Here is a 15,693-nt window from a genome sequence, read left to right as displayed (position 1 = left end):
GAAAAGCATCTTTGGCTTGGTGTGATGGCACACGCCCAGGCTGCTTACTGTGGTTCCCTCATGTCCTTTGGCAGCAGAGAAGGTGACTTCACGCTGCCATGCTCCTGCTTGCTCCCTGCAGGCTGTGGTGATAGTTTCTATGACACCTGCACTTTTCCCAGAATCCCAATCCACTCAGAGAAGAGGGAATAGGTGGGTTCGTCCCTCCCTTGCTCTGCTTACACTCCTGCTTTCTTGCAAAGCATGACGGTTCTATAAATCGGCTCTCGGGCGGTGGGCTGAAAAAGCCATCACATCCCCTCACTGTTGGGAAGGAAAATGCGTACCAACAAAGAATCTAAAATAAAATTTGCCCTTTATCTTTTTTCATTTCCTGCTTCCATTTAAAGCCTTTCACGTTAAATGTTTTGTCTCCTGCTGACATGACAGCTGATGCTGGGCTGTATTTATGGGATGCGGAGTCGGGGAGCCGTGCCAGTTCTCCTGGAAAGATCAGCGTGAACCGGAGGAGCCGAAGCGCGGGCAGGGAGCCCTGCCCCTGGGTGCCTCCCCCAGCACTGCCCCCAGCTGAGGCAATCTCTCCCAGGGCACGCACTGGGATTTCCACCCTGCTTTTTGTTCAACTTTTCAAGAATGGCCCTTCTGCTTGGGCCGGATGCCTCCGGGTGGGGGTGGGCTCTGCGTCTCCTGGGACCCCCGACTCCTGTGGGCAGGAGGACCCCCAGGCTCTGTGAGCTCCTCCTCCCGTGGAGAAGAGCACCTGCCCTGCATCGCTTCACAGCACTCCTTTAAGGTTGGGATCAGGCTGTTTACATTGCTGCTTCAAAACAGCTCCAAGGTGAAGCAACACAGGTGGTGGGTGGCCAGGTGACATTGGGATGAGGTCCTACAGTGCAGAGGTTACCAAGGAACCCACTCCTCCCTTGAGCTTGAAATGCATGAGGTTCAGCTGAGGTGGCATCTCAGTCTGAGCTGGGGGCATCCGGTCTTGGGATCACATCTCCATCTGATGGAGGCTGCAGCTTTCAAGCTAGCCAAGGGTAATAATATCCTTGTGTGCCCGTAATTAGTTCCTAATTAGCATAGTTTTAATATGAGGCGGACTTTCTCTCCCCTTAGAGCACTCTGCATTTTACAAGGGGCTGAGTAATTGCCTCTGTGCTCTGCGGGCGCTCAGCAGCTGCGGTGGGGGCACGTCGTGGGACACAGCGGCCTCGAGCTGCGCCGGTTTGAGCACAGCACTCACTGCAGTGCTCCTGACATCAAAACGAGATCACCACAATTAACACGGGCATTAAAAATACATATGGCATCCAGCAGGGCGGGCTCTGCAGAGCGTGCCAGCGCCGTGCGGGGCTCCCAGGACAAAGTGGGAGCTCAGTCCTGTTTGCTCCCCTCCAATTAGTGGGAATTACCACAGCCACTGATCAGTGTCTTGGCAGCAGTGCTTCTTCCCAGCGCCGTCCCCATTGAGAGCAGTGATCTTTTGCTGCCCTCGAATTACCACTGGGACTGATGGGTGACGGAGCAGGGAGGAGTGCAGGGTGCCCAGGTTGCAGGTACCCCCAAATAGCAGCAGGTCATGTCGGGATGTGCTGGTTTGGCTGCGGCACACATGGAGGATCCTGCAGGGCTGTTTGTGTCCTGGCAGGTGCACGGTTGGGGCACAAGGAGGATCCAGCAGGGCTGTTTGTGTCCTGGCAGGTGCACGGTTGGGGCACGCGCTGTCCCCGCAGCGCTGGCAGGAAATGCTCTGGGACTTTTCCACTCAGTTCCCGGTGTCGGCTTCCCACCTGATGCTGGCAGGGCTGGGCACGGTGCCCTGATTCCCTCAGCTGCTGCACTGCATTGGGTGCTGCATGGCTCACCCCTTCCCAAAAATACCACTTCTTTTCTCAGCCCCATTAGCTCATTTGATTCCCAGCATCCCAGCTCTTTCCGCTGCCTCCCCACCGCACTCATGGTTCCCTTGCCCCACAATTCCCTGCATCATCCCAACCCATTTCCCATGGCAAGCTGCTGGAGGGTTGGTTTGTACCGAGCCCCATCCCAGCTGCACAGTGGGCTCCAGGATGCCACAATCGATTCTTTGCATGCACCAGAATAAAGCTGCAGCTGTTGCACATGGGAGACAGTGTGGCCACACTTCGAAAAGCCCCACATGTGGCTCCCTCAGCCCTAACCTCACCCCACAGCTTTGTTTTCCTTTCACACCGGGGGCTGTTTTCTCCCCCTCCCAACCTCGGCTGTCAGCTGGACATACCGGAGTGCTGCCAGAAATGTTGCAGTGTCAGCTGATGGCCCAAATGTCTGCGAGCTCCCCCAGCTCCTTCATTTCCCATCCTCGAGCGACACTGAGCAGCAGCGGGATCCCAGAGCCTGCGGCCGGGCCAGCAGGTGAGGGATGGGGACAGGGGGTGGTTGAGCACTTGGAGATACCAGCAGGGGTGTTAGAAGTGCTCCAAGCACGGCCACAGCTTGTGGGAAGGGATGGGGACGGCAGCAAGCCAAGGTGTGTGAAAAGCGAGCTTTGGGTTTGGGTTTGTGTCGCATTGGGTTAAGTAGAGGGTTGAGTTAGGGTTTGGGGCTGTGTGGCATTGTGTTAGGGGTAGGGTTGGCTTTGAGCTCCCCAGAAGGTTTGTGGCACTGCTGGGAAATGCATTGGCAGGAGGGCAGAGAGGTTTGTGAGGCTGAGGATGGATGGGGCTGTGCTGGAGAGGGCCTGGCAGTGTTATGGGGCAAAGGAGTGTGGGAAGCAGAGGGTCTCTGTGCACAGCTCCCGGGATTAATGGCTGGACAGTCAGGGGGGCACAGGCAGGTCAGAACCCGGAGCTGGGATGGAATTCTTGTGTTTTTGTGCTGCTCTGATTTGTGCCCGAGCAACCGATGGGCGCAGGCCTCCTCCTGGAAACAACTGATGGTGGTGGAAAAGCTGATTATTTTCAGGAGTGGCTCAGTGTGTTGTCCCAGAGCTGCGTGGAAATGGGGGAGTGACGTCTATGGGGACCAAGGGGCACTGTACATCCCCGTGGCCAGGTCCCAGCATGGCAGAGGGTGATTTTGCAGCTGTTCCATGCGGGATAATGCTGCTCCCATCCCTCCCTCCCACGACCCTGCACTTGGCAGAGCCGCCAAATAAATCCTTCGGTGCGGCAAACTGTATCTTTGCATCTTATTCATGAGGGACACAGGGACTGGCCATAAAGTTTATGAACGTCATTTTCTTTCAAGGAAGGAAATACAAGATAAAAGAGCTCAGGGTTTTCTGCACATCAGGATTTACGGGGTGCTTAGAGCCGGGGTTCCATGCCAAGAGCCGAACGCTTCGCTGTCGGCACAGTGCTGACTTTGTGCTGTGGTTGAGGGGCCCATTGCTGTGAGCTCTGTTTGGGAGCACTCAGACGTTCCTTGTGGACAATGCTTCGAGGTGCTCGGAGGCTTAAAGACAGAAAGTGGACAGAAATGGGGTAACTGGGCTCTGCACAGTGCTCCTGCGGGCTGGGCTGGCCCTGGGTGAGGGATCTGGACGGGAATCCAGGTCAGATGGAGAGCTACGAGCACACACATCTCCTCAAATTAACAGCCACGTTCACTGCCTTTTAATTAAAGCAAAAAATAAAATAGAATAATATGAAGTAAAAAACCCACAGCCCAACCCAGCAAAGCACAGAGCCCGAGGTTCCTCGGGGTGCCGGCACTGAGCCGGAGCTGTGCTGACGGGCACTTCTTTTTATGGCAATTTTCCTTTATTTTTTTAACATACCAAAGTCTTTGTGCCAATGGGACCCTCGGGCAGAGCTGCTCCCTGGGCCGGGCTGTGCTTTGTCCCCACGTCAGTGGGGTGGGATGGGGTGGGTGCTTTGTGAATGCCATCCGCTCGGTGCCATCGGGCTGCATTAAGACTACACAGTACACAGAGCACTTTGCACGGCCCCTTCCCATGTTTGGCCCCAGAGCAGAGCACGGTGGGCTGCATCCCCAGGAGCTCTGCCCGGTGAGCAGTGCAGCCCCCAAATATTCAGCCCCATCTCCACCCTCAGCGCCTGTGCTGCCGTATTGCTTTCACCAGTGGACAAAATTACGCAGGGTTTCGGGTTTTATTGTCGGGGACACAGGTTTATGTGTGATTCGGTTTATTTTTAGTGCTGTGGGTATCTGTCAGTGTTTGTGATCACTCGAGCTGCCAGACGTGAGCTATTCCTGGTGTCCCATTTCAGAGGAGCTGGGGTCTGCGTGCTGCGAGCTGCTTCGCTTTCCGCTTTTCTCCTTTTCCAAGGGAGGGAGTGGAAAAAGAAAACCAAAACAAAACAGCAAACCTTGGTCTTTGAAGGGAGAAATCCTCTTTAAAAGCTGCTCCAACTGAATGCAACGCTAAATGCTTTTATTAACTTCTAGAAAGGCTTTGAAGAGCTGCTTTCTTCCTGGGCTGCAAAGCATTCACCCGAGTGGGCCAGCTTTGTTCCCTCAACTGGTGCTGGTAATTGTAGAGCAGAGATTCCTCTCTGAGGTGTGCGGTGATGAAAGAATAGAGAGAGGAAAAGCCACCTGGGGGATGCTGAAGGAGCGAGCTGTGCGAGGAGGAGCGTTCCTTCTCCCCCTGTGCCACCAATCCACTGCATCCAGCTCCTCTGTGTGCAGAACCTTTGCTGTGCTTGGTACAGAAATTGGCTATGGAAGGTGGTGGTGCTCCTGGACAGCCCTGTGAGCTTTGGTGCAGGGAAATGAACCTCCCGGGGGTGTCATAGTTACTGCACTGGGTTCCTTCTAGCACTAATAGGATGCCAGGCTCCCCGGGATGGAGGAGTAAAAGCCGCCTGTGTCAGCAGAGCTCTGCTCTCTGCCTTGGGAGGGCTGCAAGAATGCAGAGCTGCCTTCAAAAGAAGGATAATGCATGGTCCTTTTTTTTTTTTCTTTTTCCCCATTTTGGGGTCTGGAATGTCTTATTTACTGCATGGATGGTAGGAAACCTGCACAAACATTAGCTCTGCCATCTTTCTGTCTGCCTCAATGGCTACAGGAGCAAGAGCATCCCCAGCCCCTTGCAAAGAGTAAAGAGAGGAGAGGGTTTGCTGGGTGCCTGCAGAGCTGGGGTGCTGCTGCTCTGTGCCTGTGCCTTTCCACCTCACTGCTCACCCCTTACGTCAGCTCCTCGCTCCTGCCACAGCCACTGGTGGATTCCTCCTTGGGGGTGGCACTGGGACCCAAATCCGTGTGCTCGGGTGGGAGCTGTGGGTGCTGCCGTGATGCATCCTTGCACTACGTTTATGCAGGAAGTGCTCCTGGCGCCGCAGTGATAATTGGTTGGGAACTTCCCCTCCTGACACTGCTCTCAAAGATGTGGAAAATGTTGCTGACCCCCCCGGCAGCACTGGGAGGTGGGGAGCTGTGCAAGGACAGGGGTTTTGTGGAGGCTTTATTAAGAAACCTCATTCCCAGGGAATGTTCTGGCTCGGGGAAAGGCTAAGACCATCATTAGCACTATCTCATCAGGCAAACTGAGGCTGTTTCACAGCAGGGGTGTTATTAATACAGCATATTAATACCCCAACGTTGCTGGCCCAAGGAACGCCCTGATCCAGCTGGTTTCACAAGGCTGCCGTGTTAATTTGATAGCTCTTCTCAGTCATCCCCTTCTGTTTCCTTTGCCCCCAACGGGTCTAAATAGGGGCTTTTGGGGACATGCCACAGCAGGGCTCCCCGCCAGCACGGGGATGTGCACGAGGCCAGGCTGCTCCCAGCCCACTGCAGGCAGTGGCTCTGCTCAGGGGAACGTCCCCCCACCCCTCCTTCATGCTGTCCCATATCCTCTGCTTGCAGACACCACGCCGAGGAGCTGCACGGGGTGAGACTGCAGCACGGCATGACCCACGCCACGACGTCCCCACGCTGCTGACCCAGAGCCGTCACCAAGCAGCATGGTGGGGCAGAGCGAGGGCAGGAGGGCAGTGCTCCTGGAGCCCTTCGTGCACCAGGTGGGCGGCCACATGAGCATGATGAAGTATGATGAGCACACGGTCTGCAAACCCCTGGTCTCGCAGGAGCTGAGCTTCTATGAGTCGCTGCCCCTGGCCATGAGGCAGTTCACCCCTCAGTACAAAGGTACGGTGGGGACGGCTGGGTTGGGCTGGGGCTGAGCTGGGAGCCCCATGCGTTGTGCAGAGCAGGTTGTGCTCTGTGAGGTTGTTGGCTGGGTGCACAGGAGCAGGTCTGCCAGGCCGGCTCCTCCACCTGGGCTTGCTCTGGGGACCTTGCTGGTTGATGCCATGGGGGTGGGAAGGCTGCAGCAAAGCATGACACAGAGCATGGCTAATGCAAACTGCCCCGTGCTGCTGTGCTGACTACAAGGGCTGTGGCCAGGCAGAAGTGCTGCCTACTTCTGCAATGGGTGCACCCTGCAAGGCGAGTGGAAGCAGGCTGCCTGTGCAGGATACCTTTCATTCCTTTGTGAGTGCTAGCCTCCAAATAGACCTCTTTTTCCACGCTGTTAGCATTTCATTAACCCCAATGAGGAAGCCTGCTCCCGCTCGGTGCTGCTCTGACCTTTCACTAAGGCAATGCTGCAGGTTCCAGCACAGCAGCTGCCCGTGCACTTGGGACCACACAATTGCTCTGGGAGCTGCGGTGCTGCACTGAAATAGTGTGAGAAGAAAGGGCTGGCACCAGGAGCAGGGCTCAGGGCTGCCTTTGCCCCATTCCCTTTGGTGTTAGAAGAGGTAAAGTGTTGCATCAGAACTGGGGAGAGAAAGGGAAGGGGCAGGGCTGGCACCAGCGTGAGCTGGGACAGAGACACTCCTCAGGGCCAGCATGACACACCAAGGCAAAAATAGCACGGGGGGGGGGGACGGAGCATCTCTTTGATGGCTGCTCCACCCGAGCCCAGAGCTGCTTGCAGTGCTCCTGTAGGCACTGATCCTGCAAAACCAGAGGCGAAACTCAAACCCAGATGTCTCAGGTTTAGCTGTAGAAATGCAGTGCTTGCTGTGTGAGGCTCCTAGAGCACTTCTCCCATTCCTTTTGCTTTTAAGATGCCCTCCCTTCCTTCCTCTCTCCCTTTTGCTGCTCCTGACCCTGGGTTTGGTGAGAGGCAAGAAGCTCAGCTGTCACATAAACACTTAAAATATCTCTTGGTCCTTCGGTGGTACAGAAAGGAGCTCCGAGTGTCAGCTGAGGTCTCCCATCCAATCTCTCCCTTCCCCACAAAGTCAGAGGCCTCTGTAGATTTATGGGGCAATATTAAAAAGATGCTTAAGAAAGAAAGCATGACTTCGTCCGAGCAATTTCCTTTAGCAGGGGCTGGGGTTCAGCATTGGAGAGCTGAGCCCTGCTCCATCTCTCTAATAAAGATATTAAGCACTCCCAGCTTATCTGTTCAGGGGTTATTAATACCTTTTTGTCCTCTCTGTCTTTTCTATTGAGAGTCCCAGTGCGTTTTGTGACGAGGGATAATTAAATAGCAATTCTCCTCCAATTTGGCATTGGGGAGACTCATTTTGTTCCCTGCTCCCAGCTGTCCCAGCCCTGAACACCGGGCAAATTACAGAGGTGGAACATTTGTCAAGGGCCAACGTTTTCCCATGGGGGTGATGAGTACCCCGAGGTCCCCAACCCCCACCCACAGGCACCCACACTCCTCACCTCTATTCTTAGGCTGGGGGATTGCTCAGGGGTCATTGTGATGCTGATGTGACGCACGATGTCCATCAAATGTCACCACTCACACCTAACACCCAGATGGGGACTTGAAAAGCATGCACTTGACTCCTTCCAACCCAATGGGATGGCACTGTGGGTGACATCTGTGGTGACACTGTGAGCCAAGACAAGGACCTATGGACGTCTTTGCTCCCATGTGCTGAGTGTTCATATGCAAAACTGCTCACCCCATAGGGAATTACATCGGACAACAAAAGTCATTTTGAGGCAGAGATGTGGGTTTAGAAAGGCAGTTTTCAGGTGGAAGAAGGTGAGGTGATCGTGTTCCCTTGCCTTTGAAAATATCCCCATTAATTTTCACGTTAATGTAAGATATTAAGAACTCAGCTTTGTGCTATATATAATGCTTTCAGGGCCAGACTGTCAGCACTATCTAAATGAGCACAGCCCCGTTGACTTGCAGGTATGGAACTGGGGCAGATTTTAAGGTTACACACTGCTGTAGTGCAGAGTGCTGCCTTTGGAATTGAGGACTCCACTTTGCTCGGTTTGGGTGAAAAATACACTGACTTTTCTTCACGTCCACCTCCTGTGACAACCCAAAGCAAGCATCAAAGCTGGCGGGACTTCTGCTTGCTTTTGGGAATCTGTTACAAGGATTTCTACAAGTGGGATGCTGCTAGAGCTCATGTGGGTGATGCTGGGAGTCAGGAGCACAGCTTCTGAACTCGTGATAACTGGGAGCAAAGGACTGAGAGATGAAAATATTACTTACCCCCTAATTATGCTTTCCAGCCCTATAGCTCATGGGCAGAGCAGCCTGTGTGCATTCCTCCCTCATTTCAGCTCAAGGCGAATAGTTCTGAACCCAGCCCCTGTGGCATGCCAGTTGGACTGATGCTGATTTTCACAGTGGGAGGGAAAGGAATGGCCATGGGCTGCACCTGAGCTGTGGGGCAGAGGGCAGCAGAGCTGCAGGGCTGTGAAGTGTGGGGCCAGGGAAGGATCAGGCGCCTCAAACCTCATGGAAGTGGATCTTCTCTCAGTGAGCAGAACCCAGCAGCCAGGGCCCTGCAAATCCTCACATCTGTGTTTACTTACTGTAATCTCGCTTCAAATAGAGAGAAGGCAGCTTGTGTGTTTATTTGCTTGGGCAAATTGGCTTGGGCAAAGAAAACTGCCTTGTTTGTAAGCTGTGGAGACACATCTCCCCACAATGACTAACGGACCACATGAGGATACCCTGGAGACAGCTGGACCTGACCCAGCTCCATGTGTTGTGACCCAGCTCCATGTGCAGCCTCCTTCCAGCGCTGAGCTCTGCTGGCCCAGCAGCCTTGACCATCCTGTTTGGATCTGCCTTGCCGCAGCCAGACCTGAAAGCAGCAGGGCAGGATGATTCATGTGGCTGGCATCCCTTTGGAGAGCGAAAGGGCGATGCTTTAAAAATGCCTGCACTGCCTTGAGAGGCTCAGACAGCCCTGACAGAGGCTGCAGGAGCAGCACTGCCCCGAGCTAAGGACTGCTGTTATCAGCCTTACCAGAAAGGTCAGAGCCGTCCGCTATGTGAGGCACAGCCATTCCTGCTCTGTCATTTGACACGCGGAGGCAGCGCTCCTGATGCCAGGGATGGGCTGAGACGGGCTGAGCATGTGATGGGCTGAGTGGCATTTGTGCCTTGTGATCCTCATTAGAGTCAGGGAAAGTTGCATTGCTAAAATATACAACGGTGTTTTCAAGCACTGAGGGTGGAAATTAAAAATCACCACTCTCAGTCACGTTCCTCCACGTGCGGCCCAGTCCCTGTCGTCATCCTGCCACTGGGGCACTGGTCTGTGGTGCTGGGAGAAGGACAAATCCATGACAAGATATGGGCATCACCTACACTTGCAGCTTTGCCAGCCCACATGCACGCCTCTGCTCTTGTTCCTGGGGGCTCTGCCATTACATGAAGCAGTCAGCAAGCTGGTTGTCTTTGTAAAATTCCTGTTCCTCAACTCTCCCTTTGCCTTCTACTGATGTGAAGCATTTCCAACCTTGCTCTGTGCTCAAAAGTGCAACCTAAACCCCTTGTCATAAATAAGGCAGGAGCTCTTGGTCCAAGGCAGGGGGTCCGTGCTGGGTCAGCTGCTGCACTACGGAGCCCGAAGGAATGGAGAAGGAAGGAACACAGTGTTCAGAGCAGGCAGGTTTCGCAGAAGGAGAGAAGGGGACATTAGGAAAACCTGTGGCCATTTTCCAGGCTCTCAAATCAGCCTGGCCACTAAAATACAAGGCAGCAGCTGAGCCCAGGAAGACTCTTAGCACCCACAGTAGCACAGGGGTTAACCCGGATCTGGTTTGCTTTGCCTCCTCTCCCGCAGGAGTCGTTTTTGTGCACCTCAAGAAGGACAGCCTCGGCAACCTGACCCTGCTGGCCAGCCCCAGCCTGCAGCCGGAGGGCTGCGGCCGCCTGGACAATGCCAGCACTGACATATGGCACAAGTACAAGCGGGCTGCCAGCAGCAGCAGCAGCACTGAGCTCTTCAAGCGGTGCCACACGCAGCTCACCAAGACCTTCAAGGACAGGTGAGGGTGTGCCGGGGGCAGGATGCTCCCTGCAGATGTTCTCCCAGTCCTTGCCTGGAACCATCCCAGTCCCGGCACAGTGTGAGCATGGGGAGGTTGGTGGCACACCTGGTTTAAAGCGAAGTCCAACCTTGGAGAGCAAGAGGTGCATCCAGCACGCTGCCCCACGGCTCGCCTCCTCCCTGTGGGAGGAGCAGAAAAGACTTAGCTACAGCCGAGATGCTGTTGTTCAAATGTATGCCTCAAACTCTGCTTTAAAACTGCTCTCTCCGAGCGCAGCAAGCTCCAAAATGAGAGGAGGCCCCATGAGATGAGCTGCTGAGCACAGTCAGCACGCTGCTGCTAACCAGCCAGAGCTGCAGCTGTGCAGCAGCTGCACATTGAGGGAGATTCCATCCTGTCCCTGGCCCCGGGGATGGCTGGCTCTGATGGGCATCACAGTGCTTGCAAGCACAGCCCAACCCCAGGCCCTGCAGAGACTCTCCACCAGATAGCCTTCATCTCAGATTGGTTCAGAAAAGGCTTAGGCCAGCTATGACTGAAGGGTGCAATACTGATACCATGAGAGCACAGCCCTCAGTGTGAGCACTCAGACCAACAAATGACCCGACAAGGAGAGCAAATACCCTCCTCGCTCCCTCCCTTCCCTCCCCAAAGCCAGTCCCTCTAAACTGGGAAGTATTCCCATTGTTGGACAATTGCCTGTGTTGTGCTTGCTCAGTAGATAGAGATCCCTGGTCATTGATGCTATGAATGGTGCTTTTCATAGGAGCCAAGTACACTTTGAAATTATAATGAAAGAAAATATTGGCATCCAGCAATAGCTGCCTTTCTGAAAATTACTTTTACGGAGTAACAAAAGATCTCCACAGGTTGGACATGATGAATAAGTTTCCTTTGAGAGCCCCAGAAAATTTACCTTATCAAGTTTGAAGTTCTACAAAAGGGAGGAGAGGGGAGAGGGAATATTCTCTTCTGGAGCTTATGAACCAAGCACGTTCTTTTGTGTGTTTTGTCTAGCTGCCCGGGCAAGATGCGACTGAGGACAGACCTTCAGTACTGCACAGAGTCACTTTTGGAAGATGCAAACAGAAACCAGACAGAAAAAAACAGCTACAACCCCTGGGGACTGCACTGTCACAGACAGCACCTGAACCGCATGTCCTCCAAGTATAACGAGAACAAACTCCACCGTATCCTTTCTCCCCTCTCCTCCAGCATTGCCGTGGCTACACATAACAGCTCATAATCGAGGTATGGTTTATTGCAGCAGCACGCACCTCTCCTCTGCCTAGCAAATAAAGAATATAGCCACAGTGTTATCTTCTCCCACTGTCTGAATAAGATGGAAAAAGAAAAAAAAACACATTTCCCATAAGAGGGCATTCAAGCTTAAGTCAAAGATCCCCTTGGCATCCATCTAAAAAACACAACTATATGGGAATTAGCAGCTGCCTCGCCTCTTATTTTCCTATTACACTTCATTACCCACCAGTCATGTGAGTAATAGTTTAACAACTTCCCCCACACCCACTGGTGTAAGTGCAGCGCTGAGGAAAGGTGCTGGATCGACAGCCCAGGGCTACAGTGTCACTAGAGAATGGAGCTGTTGCTGCTTTAATTGGTAGAACTGTACTACAGTAAATTAAGTGAAATCGGCAGCAAGGGGCCTATAGCAATGACATGTTGGTAAAATTGGCTCAGAAAGTCTCATTACAGTTGTGAGCTATTATGGAGAGCGTCAGCAGTTGCTCTGATTTAAGACCTCTTTCAATTAGAATTTAAAAGTATTGGGTTTCCCTTAACTCATGTTCAGAGTTTCTATTGCTTGAAAACGTGGTTTCGAAGTACAACTACCCCTGCATCCTGGACTTAAAGATGGGAACCCGGCAGCACGGAGACGATGCCTCGGAGGAGAAGAAAGCCCGACACATCAAGAAGTGTGAACAAAGCACCTCCGCGTCGCTGGGCGTCCGCATCTGTGGGATGCAGGTAGGGGCAGCCCTGCTCCTCTGGACGTGTGCCCAACACAGCTAGAAACCACGCTGCAGATCTGAAGGGACTCGTCCCCTTTGTTGGTGTAAATTGGAGTCATTTCATTCGTTTCTCCCCACAAATGCAGACTGTGAGAGCTACCCGTGTGGCTGGATGCAGCAGTGGGTTGTTGGGGTTAGGGCAGTATGGTGTGGTTGTGGTTGGACTCAATGATCTTGAAGGTCTTTCCCTACCTGAGCAATGCTACGATTCTGTGATTGTGAATCCCATCCTCAAACAGGACGCTTCAGGGTCAGCATAGGATATGACACAGGGAAGGCCCTTTACCCATACTCTGAATTCTGGAGATGGGAACTGCTGATACAAGCAGTGGCTGCCCATAGGAGTACATGTGTATGGGAACTGTTGAATCATGGCCTGAACCACTGATGGATCACCTGAGGTGAGCACTGAGTCAGTCATGGGAGCACAGGTGAAGGCAATGCACCTGTGTGACCAGAAGGGCTGGAGCCTGACTCCACCTCTCCCAGACCCCATTTAAGGGCTGACACCACCACTGACTCCCCTGTGGGGTTCCAGGCAAGCCCTTTCTAATTTATCAGGTGTCTTTATAGCATTGGGATAATCTGTCCAAAAATATACTGTCCATCTTTGTTATATTGTGTGGGTACTATTCATTCAGGGTATTCACCCTACAAGATGAAACCAGCTCACCCCAGCTGAGGATCTGCCCATACATGGCACACAGCTTCTGCTCAGCTTGTGGCTGCTGCACAAAAGGAAACCAGCACACATCCCTTGCCCCACACATGCCTTTGCTGTGCTGCCTCGTCCAACAGCTGCAAGAAGGAAGGGTTTCCTTTCATGCTAAATATTATGGCTTCTCTTGATTAAAACCGCTGCCCTTCCTCCCAGAAAACGAAACCACACATTTCTTTCATTCACGGTTTTCAAACGGGTTTCAAAATGTTCTGCTGTGCCTGAAGGATAATTATGACAATGATGATTATAAAGAACACACACAACAATGTAAGCAGCGTTGAATGCTGTGTGCCTTTCTGGTCACTGCCATCCTTCTGTGAGCAGATTATTCTTTAAAATACAACTGGTGTGTGAACTAATTCTAAATTCACTCTTCCAGTTCTTACTTAGGATTGCCAGTGCCTTACATACATACAGATTTCTGTCTACATCTTCTTGTGTCTCTGTTTAAGAAAACAGCATTATTGCTGCTTGTACTGAGAGGTGGAACACAGCTGGGGCATTCCTGCACTACTGCAGACTCCTAACATAGCCAGAGGGAAAACACTATAAATCAGTAATGACATGGCAATGACTTACAGCTCTACAGGTTTCACAGAGGGGTAATTTATAGGAATGCAAAAAGAGCCTGCACCAGTGGCTTAAATTGAATAGCTTAAATCTCCAGAAAAGACAGGAGGTGGGATGGGATTCAGCAAGGAAGGAGCCTGCAGTACACTGCCAGCACTGCTCCACTGCAGAGTCCCGTTTCTCAGCCTGGGTCCAAAATGGTTAATTAGGGTGAAATGTGAAAAAAAACAAAAACTGAACAGTGAGGCACCCTCTGAATCTGCATTGTTGCTCTCTCCCCTCAAGGTCTACCAGGCAGATGCTGGCCATTTCCTCTGCAAGGATAAATATTACGGAAGGAAACTCTCGCCCGAGGGATTCAGGCAAACCCTGCACCAGTTCCTGTGCAATGGTAACCACCTCAGAACAGACATCCTGGAGCCCATCATCCTGAAGCTGAAAGCTCTGCTCTCTGTCATTAAGAAGCAAAGCTCTTACAGGTTCTACTCCAGCTCACTTCTCATCATTTATGACGGACTGGAGCACAAGGAGAACACGGCACCTTTGGATAATCACCTTCAGGGGCACTTCCAAAAAACAAACTGCACCACATCACACTCCAGAGTCGACGTCCGCATGATAGACTTTGCCCACACCACCTTTAAAGGCTCCAAATGCAATCACACCACTTACGACGGGCCAGACCACGGCTACATTTTCGGCTTAGAGAACCTCATCAAAATCCTTCAGAACATTTCGGAAGGAAAATGACAAACTCTGGGGGACAGCCTGGGCTTCCTAGTGACCCACATCCCCGAGAAGTACCGCGTCGGGTCCGTTGTACAGGACCCTCTCAGCTGCAGAATGTCACGTGCATGGTTTGGAATGAGAGCACAGACAGCTTGCTAGGAAAGTGCAAAAACTGCTACGTGCCATTACTGAACTCGACCGTAAAAAGCAAAGAGCTGAAAGAATCTGTTCTGTCTGCAATCAATCAGAAGATTTATTTTCCTTTCTTGTTTTACTGCTGTCCTTGATTTATTTGTAAGCCAAAAGAAAGCATTACTTGAAAGAGTCTTAATGATAAAATAGGACCTGTTCACCTCCACCACGCTCACAAAGCCAAGCGAGCTGAGAAGATATTGTGCATTTAAGTGAGACTATTAAAATGAGCTGGCAGGTCTTAACAGATTGCAGCATTACTTTCAACTCATGCTCAGTGCTATAGGCTGAACACAAAGACAGAAGTGGAAGAAAAATGCACACCCTGACATTCACGCTCCACCTGCCCAGTGCTGTTCTTGCAAGGATGTCTCCGTACAGCGCAGGTGCACGGTGCTTTGTTAAAACTCAGACATGCCAGATGCTGCACTGCTCGAGGTGTAAAAGCAGGCAGATCTCAGACCAAAAAGTGGACCTTGCAAAGGTTTAATACCCCTGTGGGACATAACAGCACGTTTCCAGAACTTTCTAAGCAAGAAGCTCCTCAGGGGCTGAAGTACCGTGATGCTGTCAGATGCTAGTCAAAAAAGACATTCACATCAAGGCATTTATGCTTGAAAAATAAAGAGAAAAAAAAATGTCAAGGACTGGATATTAAACCTAAAAATCCTTTGATACAAATATTATGTGTGCGTTTGGAGGAAACGGTAGCAAGAAAAACCCTGACACAATGTTTACAGCTTTTGTTGACAGACTTTATTATGGAACAAACATAATTCCTTCCTGCATGGTGTGGGAAACTTGAAAGGGAACTCCTTACACAAGGAATAGGGGTACAGAACCCAGTTACTGGGGTGAGGGGATACAAATAAAGTTGTCTAAGCAACTCTCACCTGTTGTCCTTCTCTTTTCCTCTTCCAGAGCACCCTCAAATTATGCTGTCTTTTCTTTAAGGCCTCTATGTTTCCAAAAGAGCCGTTATTTCCACAAGTTTAAATACCAGATCTGAAGGGAGAGCCCTTCACTTGTATTTTACTGCATACAGCTGGAGAATTGCTGCAATTTATAGCTGGAAAATTTAAGTCATCTGGCCCAGCTGCATATTTTACTTGGCCTGAAGTGCATCTGGGAATACCTCATTATTTACTGAATATTGTTCATAGTATTGCATATTTCTTGCCCGCAAGCTCTGCTGACTATTAAAAAAGCCACAAACAGTGCTTC

At 51.7% G+C, this 15,693-nt stretch overlaps 1 protein-coding gene across 2 annotated transcripts; it reads left to right on the top strand.

The window, feature by feature from the left end:
* Positions 1-2,279: 2,279 nt before the first annotated feature.
* On the top strand, positions 2,280-14,898 carry IP6K3 (inositol hexakisphosphate kinase 3). 2 transcript variants are annotated; one of them, XM_065740263.1, is made up of 5 exons: positions 2,280-2,397; positions 10,017-10,221; positions 11,242-11,414; positions 12,038-12,213; positions 13,834-14,898. In XM_065740263.1, the coding sequence occupies exons 1-5, from the start codon at positions 2,280-2,282 to the stop codon at positions 14,296-14,298; spliced, it is 1,137 nt and encodes a 378-aa protein (XP_065596335.1). In that variant the 3' UTR covers positions 14,299-14,898. The 2 variants fall into 2 exon arrangements, with proteins under 2 accessions (XP_065596335.1, XP_065596334.1); XM_065740262.1 differs by lacking the exon at positions 2,280-2,397 and adding an exon at positions 5,820-6,099.
* The last annotated feature ends 795 nt before the right edge of the window (positions 14,899-15,693 follow it).

The sequence above is a fragment of the Cyrtonyx montezumae genome, unplaced genomic scaffold (genome assembly GCF_038088225.1).
Source record: "Cyrtonyx montezumae isolate F1298 unplaced genomic scaffold, pur_monq_1.0 scaffold_26, whole genome shotgun sequence".
Taxonomy (NCBI): Eukaryota; Metazoa; Chordata; class Aves; order Galliformes; family Odontophoridae; genus Cyrtonyx; species Cyrtonyx montezumae.
Note: the sequence above shows the minus strand (reverse complement) of the source record. Positions and strands in the feature narration are given on the sequence as shown.